Here is a 20,511-nt window from a genome sequence, read left to right as displayed (position 1 = left end):
AGTTCAAATCCAGCCTCAAATACTTATTGTCCGGGTGACCGTGGTCAAGTCACTTAACTAATTCTGTTTGTTTCCATTTCTTCAACTATGAAATGAGAATCATAATAGCACCTACTTCCCAGGGTTGTTGTGAATGTCAAATGAGACATTTGTAAAGTCTTTAGCACGGTTCCAGGCACACAGTAGGCACTTAATAAATGCTTGTTCCCTACCTGCCCTACATGCTGATCATCAACATGGTGTCCTAACCATCAGTGTTAGCCAGCCAGATTTTCTCCTTATTCTTGATGGAAGGATGGGGGTGGGGGAAATGTCACTACTTTCCCTGGGCTCCTTTCTCCTTCTCCAAAGGGACCTGAAGGGATACCACCCCTTTTTGCCCCACCTGAAGTCCTTGCCATTGTAGAAATCCCAAGCAGAAGCATGGCACACTACTTCTCGCCCATCATTTGGCTTCTCCAACATTGACTTGTCCCAGAACTCAGGGGGCAGGGGCAACAGACCCAGGGACTGAAAGAATTTATCTGCCTCCTCAAACATCTTCCGGGCGGTCCATCCCTGAAGGCAAAAGACCAAAGTAACCTAGGATCAGAGCTGGAAAACTGGAAGGTACTTCAGTGGTTGTCAAAGTTCAACACCCTCATAAGTAAACTGAGTCCCAGAGAAGGGAAGAGGCTTGCCCATGGTCACAGGGCACTGCCAATACAGAGGACTGGCCAAGGGACAAAGTATAGGGTACAGGGGCAGCTAAGTGGCACAATGGATAAAGCACCAGCCCTGGATTCAGGAGGACCTGAGTTCAAATGTCTGAGTTCAATGTCTGCCTCAGACATTTGACACTTACTAACTGTGTGACCCTGGGCAAGTCACTTAACCCTCACTGCCCTGCAAAAAAAAAAAAAAGTATAGCGTGCAGGGAAGTGGGAGGGGTGTGGTGTGGGAAAGGACCCCTCTAAGCAGTAGAGAACTCCTTTCATCCCTATTGTATCCTTCTCCTCCTGCTCACTGAGGATAATGGAATCAAGAATGGAGGAACAGAAGAAGGTACAAGACTGGGGGAGGAAGAACTGTGTAAGGAGCAGAGAGCTGGGCAGATGGATCACTGACCTGGCTTTTCATAGCTGGAGTGGCATCCACCCGATGGGCAGAAGGGAAAGGAACCACCAGCTCATAGATGTTGGACCAGCTCTGAGCCCACATGTTGCCTGGAGAAAGGTTCAAAGGAAAAGGAAAAAAAGAGAAAAAGGTTAAACATAGATACCTTTCCCTACCCAAAAGGAGAGAAGTATCGTGGAATAAGTTCAGAAAGAGTGCTGGCTCCCTCTCTCCTTTGCAGAGGTGTAGGATTATGGAGGTGGAATATTGAATATTGTCAGACAGGGTTGATGTGTTGGGTTTTTCCCCCTTTTTATCTTTATTACAAGAGATGGCTCTTGATAAAAGAGGGCTTTGGGATATATTCAGAAATGATGGTGAAGTAAAAAAAATGGTATTGATAATAATTTAAAAACCTTATAAATAGCAAAAGAATAAAACCAATCAAAAACTCAAATGCTAAAATGAAAGAGAAAAGAGTTAGACATGAATTTTTTTTTTAAAGTTTTTTTTGTTGTTGTTTGGTTGGTTGGTTTTTGCGGGGCAATGAGAGTTAAGTGACTTGCCCAGGGTCACCCAGCTAGTAAGTGTCAAGTGTCTGAGGTCGGATCCGGCCTCAGGCACTTGACACTTACTAGCTGGGTGACCCTGGGCAAGTCACTTAACCCTTATTGCCCTGCCCCCTCCCCATTCAAATTCTAGAAAAAGAGATAGAGAGAGAGATTAGACATAAAGTCAGGGGGGTTTGTGCTGTTTCTAGCACTCACTAGCTGTGTCCTTATTTGATAAGAATATTAATGTTAACCCCACCCCCAGTGTTTTCATGAGGAAAGTACTTTGTAAACTTTAAATCACTGCATAAGTATGACATATTAATAACAATTAAAATATTAAGAATGATTATATATTGATGATGATGATTAATACTACTAATAATATGTGGGGTATTGCCTTCTCCACAGTCCCAGGCATAATTGCCAAGGCCCCTGGACCTTCTGAATATCATGAGAACAGCATCTACTTATCCCTTACTTTGTGAAATTTCCTATGTTCATGTGACTTGTATCTCATCTCAACACAACTAGAAAGTAGCTAGCTGTGGCTATGAGCACATAGGTGGTGGGGCCAATTCTCTGGGAGAGTTGAGATGGTTCTGGGATTTGGATAACAAAGGAGAACATGTGACCTGATGCCAAAGATTATTGAACAAGAGAGAAGAGATTGGTAACTAAGAGAAAAACAAAGTCAGACTAAACAAGGGAGAAGACAGGCTTTCTGGGAACTGCCCCTCCTTACCCCATCTATTGTGCTTTAGGGTTTATGATTCTGGGGAGTGTTATCATCCCCATTTTAGAGATGAGTAAACTGAGGCTCCACAAGGTTAAATGCATTGGCCAAGGTCATAGTTATGAGCTATGACCCTGTCACAGCCAGCACTCAAACCCATTTAAAGTTACATGGACACACACACACATCTTGATCTGTTTGGGGTTCTTGATATGGGGTCCATGAACCTTTTAAAAAAGTATTATGCTAACTGTATTGCAATATAATTGGTTTCCTTTGTAATCACATGTACATATGTGTATATACATATGTATTCATGTATGTGTGTAAATATACATATACATACATACATAGTATGTATGTATAATGTTATGCCTTTAACAACATTTTAAGTAGGGTTTATAGGGGCCACCAGTGATACAGGGGCCTTGGCAATAGAAGCTGTAGTCTCAAGCCTTCTTACTTACAAGAGCCCACACTTCTTTCCTATGGAAGCCTCTCTCCTCTCTGCTGCCTCCACCCACACTCCCCCACCATCTACTCTAATGCTTATTCTTGCACCCTCATCTGAGGCCCCTCATATCTCTCTGGTCCTGTTCTGCCTGTTGCTCACCCCCAGCCCCAGGCCCTTCTTCTATCACCTAGCCCTACCCCATATCCCCCAGGCCCACCTCTACCAGCAAGATTTCACCCTCCCCTCCCTGCCACTAGCCCTTGACTTTGGTCCTTCCTTTCCTCTCACCTAATAGATGAGCAGGAATGGGCCCTTGAAGATTGATGTGGTTGGCTCCATAGTGGCGGTATAGGGCACGGCGGATGTAGGCATGGAGGTTCAGGTAGAGCGGCTGCAGTTCCAGGTAGATTTTCTCCAGGTCCTGCTCCAGGGAAGGTGTTTCATACTGGGCTCTCCAGGAAGCTCCAGCATCAGCATAGCCTGGAGTACAGGTGAGACTGAGACCCAGCTCTTCCAGGTTCCCCTGATCACCCAGCGTCTGCTCCCAGTTCATCACACTCTTGGGACCTGTCCCCAAGTCTTCATTCCTCCCCCAAAGTCAGGGTCTCAGAGCATAAACTGGAAGGCCTGTGTGTTCCCAGGGAAGTCCTGAGACCAGGAGAACAGGCAAGACAAGGAGAATGGGGCGGGGGGGGGGCACTCACCATTGAGCTGGGCAGCCTTGTTACTGAGCTCCACATACTCCTGGAAGTTGGGAAGGATAGCTCGTCCTGCTGCATCCCTCCAGCCCTGCCACGCCCACAGCAGGTTGTCATAGTCCCGAGATGAGGCCATCAACTCCGTCAAATCTGAGTGCATTGAATATAAATTGAACATAAGGGGCAGCTAGGTGGTGCGGTGGATAGAGTACCAGCCCTGGATTCAGGAAGACCTGAGTTCAAATCCAGCCTCAGACACTTGACACTTACTAGCTGTGTGACCCTGGGCAAGTCACTGAACCCCAATTGCCTCACCAAAAAAAAAAAAATTGAACATGAGGCCCCCAAGTATGTACACACACACACACACACACACACACACACACACACACACATGATCCCAGAGCTGGAAGGGACCTTAATGGGGTCATGTAGGAATCAAATGGAGAGGCAATGTGGGGCAATGGATTTTAGCCCTGGCTTTTCCATTAATTCACTGCATTATCTCAGGTCAGACATTTATTTCACCTTGATGAGATTTTCCTCATCTGTAAAATGGGGATATTGAGCCAAGTGCTACCCTCATAGCACTGGGAGATCCAAATAGGATAGCTGTGAAGGTTGCTGGAAAAACCTAAAGCTACAACTGAATAGAAGTCTGAGCAGACTGTTACTGGAAGTCATGGAACCACAAGAGATAGAGCATGGGGCCTGGATTCAGGAAGACTTGAGTCCAGATCTAGCCTCAGACACTTACTGGCTGTGTGACTTTGGATAAATCACTTAAGGTCTGTCTGCCTCTGTTTCCCCAGTGATCAAAATAGCACCTACCTCCCTGGGTTGCTGTGAGGATCAAATGAGATATCTGCAAAGCACTTAGCACAGTGCCTGGCACATAGTAGATGATTAATAAATGCTTGTTTCCTTCCTTCTTTCTTTCTTTCCTTTCTTCCCTCCCTCCCTCCCTCCCTCCCTTCCCTCCCTTCCCTCCCTCCCTCCCTTCCCTCCCTCCCTCCCTCCTTCCCTCCCTCCCTCCCTCCCTCCTTCCTTCCTTCCTTCCTTCCTTCCTTCCTTCCTTCCTTCCTTCCTTCCTTCCTTCCTTCCTTCCTTCCTTCCTTCCTTCCTTCCTTCCTTCCTTCCTTCCTTCCTTCCTTCCTTCCTTCCTTCCTTCCTTCCTTCCTTCCTTCCTTCCTTCCTTCCTTCCTTCCTTCCTATTTATGCCATACACCTTGAAGGGTTGCAATAAGTAAGGTGCTTTGAAAACTTGAAAGTGTAGGTGAGAAGGGGCAGCTAGGTGGCGCAGTGGATAGAGCACTGGCCCTGGAGTCAGGAGGACCTGAGTTCAAATTCGACCTCAGACACTTAACACTTACTAGCTGTGGGACCCTGGGCAAGTCACTTAACCCCAATTGCCTCACCAAAAAAAAAAAGAAAAAGAAAAAGAATAAAAAGAATGAAAGAAAGAAAGTGTAGGTGAGATGTGAGCTGTTCTTATTATAACAAGAAGCTTTTCCCCATAGGACCCAGTTGCTATCTTTTGATCTTAATCTTCCTTTTCTGCACCTTCTCCAGATTTTCCACATCCTTTTGCTAGCTCAGATGGGATAAAACACTCAAAATGGGGGCATGATCAATGGCAAATACGGTGGGATCATTGATTCACAACTTCTGGGATGTTATTTTCTTTCTTTCTTTTTTTTTTTTTGGCTAGGCAATGAGGGTTAAGTGACTTGCCCAGAGTCATGCAGCTAGTTCAAGTGTCTGAATCTGGATTTGAACTCGGGTCCTCTGGAATCCAGGGCCAGTGCTTTATCCACTGCACCACCTAGCTGCCCCTGTTATTCTCTTTTTCATACATTCTATCCTGTGAACACACACACACATACATGCACACATAAACACACATACACATGCACACGTGTGTACCTACTCCTGCGCACAAACATACACACTCACATGCCTAGCCTCACCCAAAGTAGAGGAGGGTGAGGAAGAGGAATTTTTTGTCTTCTGTGTTTATTTTCTTTTCCCTCTCATTCCTATTCCTATTCACTCTTATTCTGATGGAGAAACTGAGCCACTATGGACAAGGATGGAATAGGGAAGAATGTCTCCCCAAATTCAGAAATCCATGGAAGCTTCCTGGAAGAAGAGGGATTGAATGGAGTTTACAATAAGAAGTGGATGGGGGGGGGGGCAGCTAGGTGGTGCAGTGGATAAAGCACCAGCCCTGGATTCAGGAGGACCTGAGTCCAAATCTGACCTCAGACACTTGACACTTACTACCTGTGTGATCCTGGGTAAGTCACTTAACCCTCATTGCCCTGACTCCCCTGCCAAGAAAAAAGTAGATGGGAAAAATCTTTTGGGAATATGGAATGCTAAGAAAAGCAGGTAGATAGTGCAGTGGACAGAGCCCTGGGCCTAGAGTCAGGAAGTTCTGATTTCAAATCTAGCCTCAGATACTAACTCTTTGAGCCTGGACAAATCATTTAACCTCTGTCTGCTTTAGTTTTCTCATCTGCAAAATGTGAGTAATAATAGCACCTACCCCCCAAGGTTGTGGTGAAGGTAAAATGAGATTATAGTTGTAAAAGCACTTTGCAAGTCTTAAAGCATTATGTGAATGCTAACTATTATTATTATTGTTCTTGTTATTATTATTATTATTATTAAGAGCCCAATTACTAGAGCTGATGAGAACTGGTATGCTTCTGCAAGGATAGAAGGAGTGAAGGAGAAAAGAGCTACGAGACACAGAGAGTAGAAGACTTGTTTGGAAGCAAGGAGAAAGGGGGAGAAATGAGCTGAGCCAAACACAAACAAGTTGTATGTTCTACAGGAATAGACAGTGAAGTCTTAATAGAAAACCCAATAAGCTGAGAATATCTGAATACTGAGGGTGGGAATAAAGCAATGGTTTAGATCCAAGGAAAGGTGATGAATCAAGGCAAAAGGTGAGGTAGGGGGACAGCTATGTGGCACAATGCATAAAGTACCGGCCCTGGATTCAGGAGGACCTGAGTTCAAATCCAGCCTCAGACACTTGACACTAGTTGTGTGACCCTCGGCAAGTCACTTAACCCTCACTGCCCCACAAAAAAAAGAAAAAAAAAGTGAGGTAGACTCTAGCCTTAGTGATGTAGTCAGGAAAAGGACCAGGGACAAAGATCTCAAAGGAATGCCTTAGAGTTTACAAAACACTTTCCTCTTGACAACTTGGTGCAAGGATCGTTACCCCCATTTTACCGAAGACTTGGGCTCAAGTGACTTGTTCAAGGTCACCCTGCTCACAAGTATAAGAGTCAGGCACTCCAACACAAGCCCAGCACACTTTCCACTATACAAAACTAAGGGAGAGGAGAACCAAATTTCAGAACCTGATGAGTAAAATAAGGGAAGGGGTCTCATGACTCTAACCCCACCAAAGCTAGCCTCACCTGTTCCTCCTCACCACTTTCACCCCAGTTTCTTTAAGAAATACACATCCTAGAGGGCAGCTAGGTGGCACAGTGAATAAAGCACCAGCCCTGGATTCAGGAGGAGCTGAGTTCAAATCCAGCCTCAGACACTTGACACTTACTAGCTAGGTGACCCTGGGCAAGTCACTTAACCCTCATTGCCCTGCAAAAAAAAGAAGAAGAAGAAAGAAAGAAAGAAAATGAAAAAAAAAAACAAAAAAGAAATACACATCCTTACTCACCAGGCTCCAGGGGAAGACAAGAACCACTTTGCTGGCACACTTTGGCTGTACTGTAAGCTGATTCCATCTGTATCAGTATCTTATTGTACTAGGAGAAGAAGCAAGAGGGTGGGGGTTGGCAATGGTATTACTTAGGAAGTGCCATGGTACTGCCTCTTCCTTTTTGAGACCTTTAACCCTTTTCAGCTCTTATCTCCCGAGACAACTCTTCCTCCCTCATAATCTGTTGTTCTCTTTTGTGAGTCTTCCAACCAATAGGGGCCCCCTTATCTTTAGCTATAATCATACCTTATCCAAATCCGTAGGGGACAGGGCTGCCCGACCCAGATCCTGAAGCTTTTCCAGTTGCCGCTTCACTGATGACTGCTGGAAATTGCTGGTGTCAAACTGACGGGCACCGGTGCCATATTTTAGTGTGTGAGAAGACAACTCCAGGTTTTTTTCCAACTAGGAGGACAGAATCATAAGGTTCTAAGCCATCCCAATGATCCAGTCCACAAAAGGCAAAGAAGTCTCAGGTCCTACAATTCATTCCCATCTCTAGGAACATATCAGCAAATTTGCTACCTTCATTTGTTCAAAGCTTATGGACGCTGTACCATATGAGACACTGAATGGGGAGTCTGGGGACTTAGGTATGAATCTTGATTCTGCTGCTCACTACCTTATTTGTGACCTTAGAACCTCTGTGGAATTTAGTTTCCTTAACTATAAAATTGAGGGGTTTGGACTAGAGGACCTCTAAGATTTCTTCCAATTCTAAATCTGCATCTATGATTTCACTGATTCACAGGAACTTCTCAGGTAAGGAAACTCCCCATTACCAATGTAGGTCAGAACATTCTCTGAAACTTAGAATCTTAGATCATTACTTAGAGCCAAGCTTCTTAAAACTGTGGGTCACCACCCCATATGGGGTTGTGTAACTGAATATGAGGGTCATGAATAATTTGGCAACAGTAAAAAGTTATATGTACAAACCTATTTGATATACCTATATACCTGGGGTTGTATAAAAATTTCTTGGGCAAAAAGGGGTTGCAAGTAGAACAAAAGTTTAAGAAGCCCTGGTTTAGAGCACTGGGAAGTTAAGGTTCTTACCCAGGATCACACAGTCAGCATGCATCAGAGGCACATCTTGAACATGGATTCTTTCTGGCTTTGAAGCCAAATTTTCATCCACAGGGCCTTATTACCTATCCTAATTTATAAAGAACTTGGAATTTCAGGCAACAACACATAAATCATTTGTGGTACAGATGAAAGCAACTAACTGTAAGGACTGCCTAATCTAATCTGGTACCGTCTCTAAAGCTTGAATGTTCAGGATCTTGGGAATCATTTAACAGTTTTGCATTTGAAATTGGACTAGAACCTGGAGGAAGAAAGTGAAACCAAGAGAGAAATGACTTGCCCAAGAGCACACAGGGAGCCTCCAGGACATGAGGCATAGGTCTTTACTGGGCAAATTCTATGCCAACCCAAAAGAAAGTTAAGTGTTGACAGAGACAGAACTGGGGAGGTTAACTCTATAAGTGTAATTAGCATTTGGCATGTTGGGCTAAAATCAACCTCTATAGGGGCAGCTAGGTGGCGCAGTGGATAAAGCACTGGCCCTGGATTCAGCAAGACCTGAGTTCAAATTCGGCCTCAGATACTTGACACTTACCAGCTGTGTGACCCTGGGCAAGTCACTTAACCCACAAAAAATAAAATAAATCAAATCAAATCAACCTCTACACAATCCAGGGTAGGAAAATAAACAAAAGGAAGGCCAAGACCATAATTTCTAACTTGCTTCAGAATACTGGCAAATAAAACTTTTTTTTTGGGGGGGGGGCATGGGGCAATGAGGGTTAAGTGACTTGCCCAGGGTCACACAGCTAGTGTCAAGTGTCTGAGGTCAGATTTGAACTCAGGTCCTCCTGAATCCAGGGCTGGTCCTTTATCCACTGTGCCACCTGGCTGCCCCCAAACAAACCATTTTAATAGATTTTTAATTTGCTTGAATTTAAATACATCATTTAAATTCAGCTTGGTAGTATAATTTTCATACAAATAACAATTATCAGTATTTGTAAAGCACTTTTTAAGTTTTGCAAGATGAAAGTAATTTGTAGGTTAATTGCAAAGGATTTTTTATCTACAGATAGTCAATGTGATAAAATGCATAGAGAACTCCATTAAGAGGCTGGAAGATCTGAATTCAAGCCCTACTCTTGACACATTGACTGTGTGACCCTTGGTCAAGTTATCTCTACATTCTAGGCCAGTTGAAGGTTGTAGGGGGCAGCTAGGTGGAGCAGTGGATAAAGCACTGGCCCTCGATTCAGGAGGACCTGAGTTCAAATCTAGCCTCAGACACTTGACACTTACTAGCTGTGTGACCCTGGGCAAGTCACTTAACTCTCATTGCCCCTTTAAAAAACGAAATGAAGGTTGTTAATACATATTTAAGTATCTCTAGGGACCAAATATTGATTTGGTTTTTAAATGTAATTTATCTATATTTTATTAAATATTTTCCAATTATATATTAATCTGGCTTGGGCAACACTCAAGAATATTGTGGGCTGCATGTTTGACACCACTGCAAGTTGCACAGTTGCCCTGGTAGAGTTTCCCTACCTGGGAGCTTGCCAGGTCAGTGAACTATCACAGGCCAGGTCCCTACCCTCATCCTTCTTCCTTTTTAATTAAACATTATCAGGATCCATAATATTATTGGCAAAGGTCTTCTATTCCCTTTCCCTATCATCACCCACCAAAATAGATCATGCATGTTCTCTGTCTCACTCTAGTCTTCATGGAGTTGGTATGACCAAATGATTCACCATCTGGTGACTAACCCTCTGGGGAGAAGTCCCTCAGAACTTAGAGCAGTTGGTCCTTGTATGACAGCAGGAGTGTGCTGAAGCCAGCCAATACCATCTCCCCAGTTGTTAAGTTTTTAGTGTGAATGTTTACACTTTAGAAATTGGCAAATGCTATAAACCAGGGCTTATTTATTTTGTTGTTGTTGTTGATGGTCTAGACTTAAAAGTGATGGAGAAAATATTAATGATATAGATTAATCTTAAAAGTGTGTTGCAAGGACAGTTCCCCCCCCCCCTTTTTTCCTTAGGAGAATTGGTTGTTAAGCATCGCCCAGCAACACCCCTGGATGGCTGGCACTGTCCACTACTGGATCAATACTGATCCTATTTACTTTGAATTAGTAATGTTCTACTGTAGCTCTATTTATCCCTATTATGAAAGCAGATAAGGATGAGGGCCCCAACCACTATATCTCTCTCCCCCACCAGACCAAACAGCTTCCCTTCCTGTTTCTTAGGCATTAAGGGTGGTACCAAAGATAGAAGGGAAAGAGGGGAAGAGGGACCATGAGGAAAGGAATGAGGCTTTTTCTTAGGCAAATTCAGGATATAGGTCAAGAAGAGAGAGGAGCCAGCCCCAGAGAAGGGGCTGGTAGGAGAGGAGCCTGTGGGGGGACTCTACCATAATCTTGCTATTTTCATCGGTGATGTTTGTGTTGTAAGCCCAGCTGGCCTCTACGTATGCAGTTGTTATGACTTGCCCCAAACGATCATACTCCTCAAGGAACTTCTCAGCCTCTGCTTCATCAGCCAGCTTGTCTGTTGAAGGGAGGAGGGGGAAGACACAAACCTGGCTCAAGGTAGCCCTCTTTTTTCTTCTCCAACCCCCAGACTTTTCTCCTCTCTATCTTCCCATCTCTCTCCCCCCTCTCTTTTCTCATCAAGTTTCTTCCTGTTTCCTTACCTTTGATTAACATTTTTATTCAAAGTTTTGAGTTTCAAATCCCATCCCTCCTGCTTTCCCTCCCTCCCCTCCCCAATCCCTGAGGTGATAAACAATCAGATACAGGTTATACATGTACAATTATGTAAACCATTTCCATATTTCTTCTTTGTCTTTGAAACCACAGTGCTTTAGCACAGGTGGCTGGCATGCATAACAAACAATAAATGTTCATTTAATGGATTAGTTGATTCCCTTTTCCTCTCCCCTTCCCCTTTCTGCTTCTAATAGTCCCCTCCCTTCTCCCTTCCCTTTTCTCCAAGCCTGACCTCCACCCAGGCTCTGAATTTTTCCCAAACTGAGAAGACATAAGAGCTGCCCACAATAAAGCAATGGGAGTGTATCTTGATGCACCCAACCTCGACCCATGATCAGCAGAGCCAAGCAATCCAATACCCCAGCCAATCAGAACATAGATCATAGTTTAACCTCACAGAGGCTGGGCATTAAGAACTCGGAACCTATGGATCAGCTTGGAATCTGAAGGGATTTTTTTAGTTCATGAAGTAGCTCCAAGGCATAAGAAGGGGGTAGGATGTTTTCCAATCCCAGAGTCACTTCTGAAGGGCTCATAGAGTTCTCTGATGTGTGTGGGATGGGAGATCTCACCCACGGTCTGCCTTTCTAGTGACAGGAGTAACATCAAGGCTTTTGCTAGAAATGAAACAAGCCCTAGCACCAGGAATTTGGGGTCTAGCTCTGTTTTCCCCTGTGGACATTACCAATGCCCTCTGGATAGCCATCTGGCACTGGTGGACGCCACTCAAATTCAGGCCAGCCCAGGACCTCGCCATTGATCTGATTCTGTTGCTGGAGCCAGACGGTGAGAGGCTCGAAGTATTCCAGAAGAGGTCCTACATCCATGGTCTCTGAGCCTGTCAGCCCCTTCAGCACATCCTTCCAGTGCTGAGAAGCACCTGCCTGCAACACCTCCCTACAGGAGACACAAGGGGCTCAGGAGGGATCTCCAACATAGTTCATCTGCTCTGTTTCTCAAATTGGGGTTCTCTACATTTCTGGTTGCTTAATTATGGAAGCCAGACTATGAAAACACATGGGCTCTTTTAGGGGATAAAAAAATTGAGAATGTCAAGTTAACCATTACCTGTGCAGTAACTGCTGCACAGTCAAATAGCATAGGGGATAGAGTGCTGGGCCTGAGTCAGGAAAACCTGAGCTCAAATCTGACCTTACTAGCCGTGTGACCCTGGACAAGTCATAAACCTTCGTTTGCCTCAGTTTCCTCAACTGTAAAATGGAGATAATAATAGTACCTACCTCCCAAGGTTGTTAGGAGAATCAAATGAGAGAGTATTTATAATGGGCATACCACAGTGCCTGGCACCTAGGAAGTGCCATATAAATGCTTATCCTCTTCTCTTCCCTTTTCCTACACTGGTTATGCCTATCTACTTACAGATCCAATGGACGTATAAACCACAATCTTCCCTTACACTTTCCACTTTTTTTTTTTTTGGCAGGGCAATGAGAGTTAAGTGACTTGCCCAGGGTCACACAGCTAGTAAGTGTCAAGTGCCTGAGGCTGGATTTGAACTCAGGTCCTCCTGAATCCAGGGCCAGTGCTTTATGCACTGTGCCACCTAGCTGCCCCACTTTCCACTTCTATGGAGTACCATGCAGTCCACTTTATTCTCCCTCTTCCCCTCCATGACTCTCCCACACCCCTGCCAAAGCCTACCTGAGTTTGGCACCAGCCTGTTGAGATTGGTAGATGTCACAGTGGTGTAGGGGCCCGGTGTGGCCTGCCTCAGCACACAGGGCTTTGTGGAACTGGAACTGAAGGACAAAACTCACAAAATACCTGTGGACACATTTCTTGGCATCATTGGAGGTACCCATGCTCTGCTTCCACTTCCTGTCTATCACAGGCTAAGATGGTAGGGTTCAGGGGGAATCCAGGTGAATGAAAGAAGAACGTGGATCTCAGCATCCCTCCTTCTTCCCTCAAACTCTGGGCCAGTCCCTATCCTCTGCTACCTCCCAGATCTTAGTCCTGGGATGGGTTCAATGAGGACTCAGTGGCCTAGAAAATACAGTAAGGATAGGAGGGGGGAGAGGAAGAGTATGGAGCAAGATTGCTGTACCTGATATATGGTGTTACAGATGGGACATGAAACTTTGCCCCAGCGTCAAAGTGAGTTTCATTCCGGGCAATGGGAGGGCAAATGCCCTGGTATTTTGTCCTAGAAGGAAAAAAAAAAGTGATTCATTACCCAAGGGCATAGGAGTTTAGGCTGAGGTCTGGACACAGGAGGCTAGGTGGCGCCACAGTGCATGGAACACTGGTCCTGGATTCACGAAGACCTGATGTCAAATCTGGCCTCAGACGCTTACTAGCTGTGTGACCCTGAGCAAGTCACTTCACTTCTGTCTACCTCAGTTTCTTCAACTATAAATTGAGGATAATAATAGCACCTTCCTTCCAAGTCTGTTATAAGGATCTGATGGGATATTTGTGAAGCACTTTGCAAACCTCAAAGTACTATGTGATAAAAACCTGTGGCTATTTAGTATTATTAAGTTTGACTTTTGGAGAGAAAAAGCAAGGTGGCAGAGGCAGGGTGGGAATAACAGAAACAGCCCTGCCTTTGAAGTTGGGGACATGTGGATTGGAATCTCAGCTCTGACACTTTGCTATGTGGCCACAGGCCAGTCACTTGAACTCTCTGAGCTATCATTTTCCCATCTGTAAAATGCTTTCATCTTTTCTTTTTTTGTTGTTGTTTTTGGGGTTTTTTTGCAGGGCAATGAGGGTTAAGTGACTTGCCCAAGGTCACCCAGCTAGTAAATGTCAAGTGTCTGAGGCTGGATTTGAACTCAGATCCTCCTGAATCCAGGGCTGGTGCTTTATCCACTGTGCCACATAGCTGCCCCCTGCTTTCATCTTTATAGCAGCTCTTTTTATTTATTTATTTATTTTTGGTGAGGCAATTGGGGTTAAGTGACTTGCCCAGGGTCACACAGCTAGTAAGTGTCAATTGTCTGAGGCTGGATTTGAACTCAGGTACTCCTGACTCCAGGGCTGGTGCTCTATCCACTGTGCCACCTAGCTGCCCCTGCTTTCATTTTTAAAACCTTAAATTTATATGGCTTAAATAGCCCTAAGACTATTGGGACACTATGTAGAACCCTTTAAACTCTGCCAAGTTCTTTACATAGGTTATTTGCTTTAAACCATGCAACTACTCTGTTAAGTTAGCCACTTCAGGAATTATCATTTACACTTTACAGATGAAGAAACTGAGATTCAGGGGGCAGCTAGGTGGCGCAGTGGATAAAGCACTGGTCCTGGATTCAGGAGGACCTGCGTTCAAATCCAGCCTCACACACTTGACATTTACTAGCTGTGTGACCCTGGGCAAGTCACTTAACCCTCATTGCCCTGCAAAAAAACCCCAAAACAACAAAAACCAACCAAACAAAAAAACTGAGATTCAGAGAAAGTCGATAATTTTCCCAGGGTCCCATAGCTGACAAACAGAGGAAGAATTTGAATCCAGGCCTAACTGCTTTCACGTTCAGTGGTCTGGTGGAGGGAGGGCTGGAAGGATAGGGAGGAAAAGGCATGGGTAAGAGGTGACACGGGAAGGGCAGCAACTGGGGCAGCAACCTGGAGGTTTCTTGGCTACCCAGAGTGACTCTGCCAGGGAGGAAGCATACAAAGACAGGGTGGTAATTTTTCCTAGATGCTTGCTTACCGAAGGTACCACCAGTCGTAGTTGTACTGGGATGGAGTCGTGACCCCACTGAAGACCCTCCAACGCCACTGGTCCACCAGGTAGCCAAAGGGCAAGAAGGCAATCTTTTCTAGTGCCATCTTTAACAGGTAGTTAATATCACTTTCTGAAAGACAGGTGTGGGACAACTGAGGGTGGGAAGGAAGAAAACAGGATTTAGACCCCATCCCCCCTTACCTCCAGTTGGCCTCAGGAGAGGGAAGAGTCAAGAAGAGGTGTGGGGGAAGGAAAGGAGCAAAAGAATTATTACAAGGGGAAGGGAGTGCCCTTGTTTCATTTTATAAAAGTGATAAAAGAGGGGGCGGCTAGGTGGTGCAGAGGATAAAGCACCGGCCCTGGATTCAGGAGTACCTGAGTTCAAATCTGGCCTCAAACACTTGAGGCGTACTAGCTGTGTGACACTGGGCAAGTCACTTAACCCCAATTGCCCCATTTAAAAAAAAATAAAAGTGATAAAAGAAAGGACCAGAGAGATTGGGTGATTTGCCCAAAGTCACACAGGTAGTGATGGCAGAGCTGGATTCCAGATTCCAAATTCAGTGTTCTTTTTGACTGTGCCCACTCCTTCCAACCCTAGCCCCACCTTGGGCTGTACTATGTGATGACCGCTGCCCTTCACTCTTCCTGTTCTCATGCCCAGCACTCTCTGAGATTCACTTTTTTTTTTTTTAACCAGGATCTCTGAAGCTAGTAATAGCATGAGAATAATGGGGGGGGGGCAGGGAGGAGGTTGGGATAGGGGGGAAGGGTAGAGAGGGCAGGAGGATCAGCCATCAGGGCTGGGGATGAAAGGGGAAGTGAAGAGCTCTAGTGACCCTTCTGATCCCGTACCATTGTCATTAGTAACATTGTCTAGCAGGCCGATTTTGTGTAGGTGGGCGGGTGTGGAAACAGATAGGGCTAGCACATCCCCAATGGCCTCGTGGAAGCCAGGGTTGGCTCCTGCTCGCAGGGAAACAGGCAGATCTTTGTACTGAAGGTAATATTGCACATGGCCCATCTCGTGATGCACGGTAGACAGCTGGTCCATGGTCACTCTTGTGCACTGCTTAATCCTGGGAGGGAGAGAAGAGGCATCAAGCTAAGCAGAGAGAGGCCTAGTTAGTATGGAACTGGACGACAAAGCTGAGAAGGGAAGACCACACAAGCTACCAGGGAGAAGACAATGAAATGTCATGTTCCTTTAGCCCAGGGATTCTTAACCTGGGATCTATAGGCCCTCAGAGTCCATGGATAGATTTTAGGAAGCCCAGGAATTAAAAAAAAAAAAATATATATATATATATATTATGATAACTCTATTCCAATAGAATTGGTTTTCTTTGTCATCCTATGTATTTTATCTTATGCATTTAAAATATGATTCTGAGAAGGGGTTGTCCATTGACCTCACCAGATTAACAGAGGGGTCCAAACATAAAAAACAGTTCAAAATTCCTGCTTTATTCCCTGAGTGGGAAGTAGTAATTGCTGCATGCACATAGTGGATCCCAACCCTTTCTGTCACATGTCCAGGAATATGTTAGGATTTCCCAGGGACCCCACCCCCTGAATATACCTACTACCCCAGCTAATGGTAGCCTCAGCAGGTAGGGGGTAGCTAGTGGATCTATCTGGTAGATCTTCTTATTCCTCCCCAATGCCAAAGAATCCCTCCACCCTGTAGGAGGAAGTGCACCTAAAATCTTTTCTGTTGTAGAAGTCCCAGGCAGAGGCGTGGCATACCACCTCTCGCCCATCATCTGGCTTCTCCAACATGGACTCTGCCCAGAACTCCGGAGGCATAGGCAGCAGTCCCAGAGATGTGAAGAATTCTTCTGCAACCCGGAACATGTGTGTGGCATTCCAACCCTGGGGGTGGGGTGGGGTGGGAGAGAAGCACAGAGCATGGGTCAACTACAGCATACCCTACCTCTAACATCCCCAGGGCAGAGAGAGAATCTACTCTCTCACCATCCTTTTCTCTCATCTCACTTCATGATTCCCCTCAATGCCCATTACAGAACTGAGTCTCCTCTGGCCAAGAAGCAGCCTAGGGAGTATCATCAATGCTCTTGCCTGAAGCAGGGCACAGCACAGGGCTCAGTTCTGTGGTTTGCATCTACAGCCTTCCCAGACAAAGGGTCAAATTATTTACTGGACAAAGAAATAGACAAGATGGAGCAGGATTCACCAATAGAAAAGGCTTTCTTCCACCCTCCAATTGGGGGATGGAGAAGGTGGGGGTAGCATGCTCACTGAGGGCAGAAGGCCACTGGTCTACCAATCCTAGGGTCTACCAAGACTAGAATCTTGCCCACATTATACTAAGACCTTTGTTCCCCAGGTCTCCAGTTAGGTAAGGACCTCATATCCCTTACTTGTTCTTCTCTTTGTTCTTGATTACCTCCCCTCCTCTGACCTCATCCCTTATCCCCAGGCCTGATGTTCTGCCCAATTCTGAGTTCACCCTTGTTTTTCTTTCCCTGTCCCTGCCACCCACCATGACCACAGGACTTTCAGTGGAGGTTCTCCCAGGCACTTCAGAAGATTCTATTTGGGAAGAACCAAACAGAATCAGCCAGAGTCTAATCATTCTGCATTTCTCAGAAGTATGCCTACCTTCTGCACCATGGTGCTGGTGACATCTAGGTTGGGCTTGTCTGGGAAGGGAACCACCATGTCATAGATGTTTTCCCAGCTCTGTGCCCACATATTTCCTGCAAAAGCAAGCAAAGAGAACCAAAATTTTACACCCAGTATCCACATTACCAAGGCAGGCAACACCACCTATGAGCAGCAAATATCATGGCTGTCTGAGTTAGGGGCATAGTAGAGGAGTGGGGCCAACCTGGCATTCTGGGAATGGAGCAAGGAAAAGAACTCACAGAATCTGGGAATTAATCTCACATTTCCCAGAAGATCCTAGGAGGCTCAGGCTTGGCAGGAGACCAGCATATGTTCAGGTGGGAAATGCTAGTTTCCTTTCTGAACAGGGCAGGGTCCTTCCCTTGACACCCTGAGAAGGCCAAGGTCTTCAGGACATCTACCATAACTACTGTCCCTACTCCTGACATCCTGTCTATGTCATTCTTCTCTCCCTCCCCTACCCAGACATTCTCCAGCCACACTCTCTGTGGAAGATGGGAAAGCGGTTGGTCCTTACCCAGTAGATGAGCAGGGATGGGACCCTGGAGATTGATGTACTTTTCCCCATAGCGGCGGTACAAGCCACGGCGCACAAAGGCGTGGAGATTCAGGTAGAGCGGCTCCAGCTGTTGGTACAGTCGCTCCAGGTCATCCACGAATGTAGACGAGTCATACCAAGAACGCCAGTATGCCCCTGTGTCTTCATAGCCTGCCAAGGAAATGCTTTCAGTCCAAGGGTCTTCCTGCCTCTCTACACCCATCCCCAGGTGATACATGAACCATCTCCACTGGAGGATTCACCAAGCTGACAAATTCACTTCCTGGGGCTCAGGATGAGGGAGGAAGGGGCAGAAGGAAGGAACCTGGCCCAAGGCCAGAAGCATAAGGAGAGGGAGTTTAACCAATACCTGATTAAACCAGCTGTAACAGAGTCTTTGAGAGAAGTGGAGGTATCCAGAACATGCTAGTGACATTGGGATCTGTAGTTCCAGAGGGAAATAGCATCCTCCTCCTACACTGGGAGTGCCTGAGGGTTTGGGTTTTCAAGGAGGAGAATAAGGAGGGGAAAAGGGAGAAAGGGGGGGGGAGGGAATAAGCATTTATAGTGGCTGCCATGCTCCAGGCACTGTGCTAAGTGCTTTGCAGATGTTATCTCTTTGTCTCATTGAAGGCAGACAATGGACTGAAATGGCAGAGGTGTAGGAGAAGGGTGTTAATTAAGCCAGGGTGGGCAGCATCTTTGTCTATCTGGGCAGTTAGCACAGAAGTCACCAGAATGTGGGACCCATTTGTTTATTTATTTATTTATTTGGTGAGGCAATTGGGGTTAAGTGACTTGCCCAGGGTCACACAGCTAGTAAGTGTTAAGTGTCTGAGGCCGGATTTGAACTCAGGTCCTCCTGAATCCAGGGCCAGCGCTTTATCCACTGTGCCACCCAGCTGTGCCCCCCCACCCTGTTTAATTATTAGTAAATCCAAGTCATGGTAAATTACCTTTTCCATTTTTCTTTCTTTCTTTCTTTCATTCTTTTTTTGCAGGGCAATGAGGGTTAAGTGGTTTGCCCAGGGTCACACAGCTAGTGTCAAATGTCTGAGACCGGCTTTGAACTCAGGTCCTCCTGAATCCAGGGTTGGTGCTTTATCCACAGCACCACCTAGCTGCCCCCTCATTTTCCATAATAAAGGACAGATATGGGGCAGCTAGGTGGCACAGTGCATAGAGCACCAGCCCTGGATTCAGGAGGACCTGAGTTCAAATCCTGCCTCAGATACTTAACACTTACTAGCTGTGTGACCCTGAGCAAGTCACTTAACCCCAACTGCCTCACCAAAAAATTTAAAAATAGGGGCAGCTATGTGGTGCATTGGATAGAGCACTGGGCCTGGATTCAGGAGGACCTGAGTTCAAATCCAGCCTCAGACAAACACTTACTAGCTGTGTGACCCTGGGCAAGTCACTTAACCCCAATTGCCTCAACAACAAAAAAATGTTTTTAAATAAAAAAAATAAAGGACAGATACTTAAATATTTTTGTTCTTTTAAGGTTATTTGCTAATTTAGACAATACTTTAAAGCAGATTTCCTCTTGATAAGGATGGGATTGGTTTTAATTGCTTCTGTATGCCCTAAGTACAAATGAGGAGGCAGCCAGTGGCTAGCTTGAATACACAGAATACAAAGATCTATATCTGTGGCCATACATAACAAGTTTCTTTAACCTTCACTTGTGTAGTAGGAGAGAATTTTATTATCATTTTATTAATAACTTTTGTTTTATAAGCTTCTGAAAACAGCAGGGGAAGAGATCCCTATTCAAGAAGAGAAGAGTTTAGAGACAGTCTTTTAGTGCTGGAAAGGACTTCAGGTTAAAACCATGATCTGTTCATAGGCAGGCTGAGTCATTTAAAATATGCACGCTTTGAAATATGGATGTCAAACTCAAATAGAATCTGAAAGCATTAATGCATACACAAGGATCCCTGCAGCTGCATATTCACTTAGTTTTTTAAAATGTAACATTAACAGGGGCAGCTAGGTGGCACAGTGGATAAAGCACTGACCCTGGAGTCAGGAGTACCTGAGTTCAAATCCGGCCTCAGACACTTAACACTTACTAGCTGTGTGACCCTGGGCAAGTCACTTAACCCCAATTGCCTCACTAAAAAAAACAACAACAACAAAAGTAACATTATCTATGGGGGGGGAGGGTTGCATTTTTTATTTTGTTAAATATTTCCCACTTACATTTTAATCTTCAAGAGGAGCCTGTGTTTGACTCCCCTGTCTTAGATTATTTCCAATTTCTGATGCAATGGGGAGAAGGGAGTAGTGACCAAAGCAAGAAGTTGTATCCCTGAGCTGATTCAGGGGGATGAGATAAGAAGGATATGGGAGGATAAACTCCTCTTTGCAGTTGAGAGGACAGAAAACTTTCTTCACCCAAACTCTGCTGGTTACAAAGAAAAAAAAAATTAAAGTTGGACAGGAAGCTGAGTGATTTCTTCTCTAGGAATCACAGCATCTCAGAGTCTTCATTTCACCATCAGGATATGTGTTATCTCCTGTTG

General features: G+C 45.2%; 1 protein-coding gene across 1 annotated transcript in view; it reads right to left on the bottom strand.

Moving 5' to 3' along the window:
• Positions 1 to 20,511, bottom strand: part of LOC122755369 (angiotensin-converting enzyme-like) — a 42,882-nt gene that overhangs the window by 18,715 nt on the left and 3,656 nt on the right. Inside the window, exons 5-19 of the mRNA XM_044003713.1 lie at positions 17,960 to 18,151; positions 17,416 to 17,513; positions 16,493 to 16,665; positions 15,646 to 15,869; positions 14,776 to 14,920; positions 13,162 to 13,260; positions 12,756 to 12,878; positions 11,779 to 11,990; positions 10,736 to 10,872; positions 7,526 to 7,684; positions 7,238 to 7,325; positions 3,541 to 3,684; positions 3,125 to 3,316; positions 1,108 to 1,205; positions 386 to 558 (exon numbers count right to left, since the gene is read on the bottom strand). Of these exons, the coding sequence (XP_043859648.1) occupies positions 386 to 558; positions 1,108 to 1,205; positions 3,125 to 3,316; positions 3,541 to 3,684; positions 7,238 to 7,325; positions 7,526 to 7,684; positions 10,736 to 10,872; positions 11,779 to 11,990; positions 12,756 to 12,878; positions 13,162 to 13,260; positions 14,776 to 14,920; positions 15,646 to 15,869; positions 16,493 to 16,665; positions 17,416 to 17,513; positions 17,960 to 18,151 (2,257 nt within the window). The remainder of the gene's footprint in view (positions 1 to 385; positions 559 to 1,107; positions 1,206 to 3,124; positions 3,317 to 3,540; positions 3,685 to 7,237; positions 7,326 to 7,525; positions 7,685 to 10,735; positions 10,873 to 11,778; positions 11,991 to 12,755; positions 12,879 to 13,161; positions 13,261 to 14,775; positions 14,921 to 15,645; positions 15,870 to 16,492; positions 16,666 to 17,415; positions 17,514 to 17,959; positions 18,152 to 20,511) is intronic.

This window comes from Dromiciops gliroides, chromosome 4 (assembly GCF_019393635.1).
Source record: "Dromiciops gliroides isolate mDroGli1 chromosome 4, mDroGli1.pri, whole genome shotgun sequence".
NCBI lineage: Eukaryota > Metazoa > Chordata > Mammalia > Microbiotheria > Microbiotheriidae > Dromiciops > Dromiciops gliroides.
This window is presented reverse-complemented; position numbering and strand designations above follow the sequence as displayed.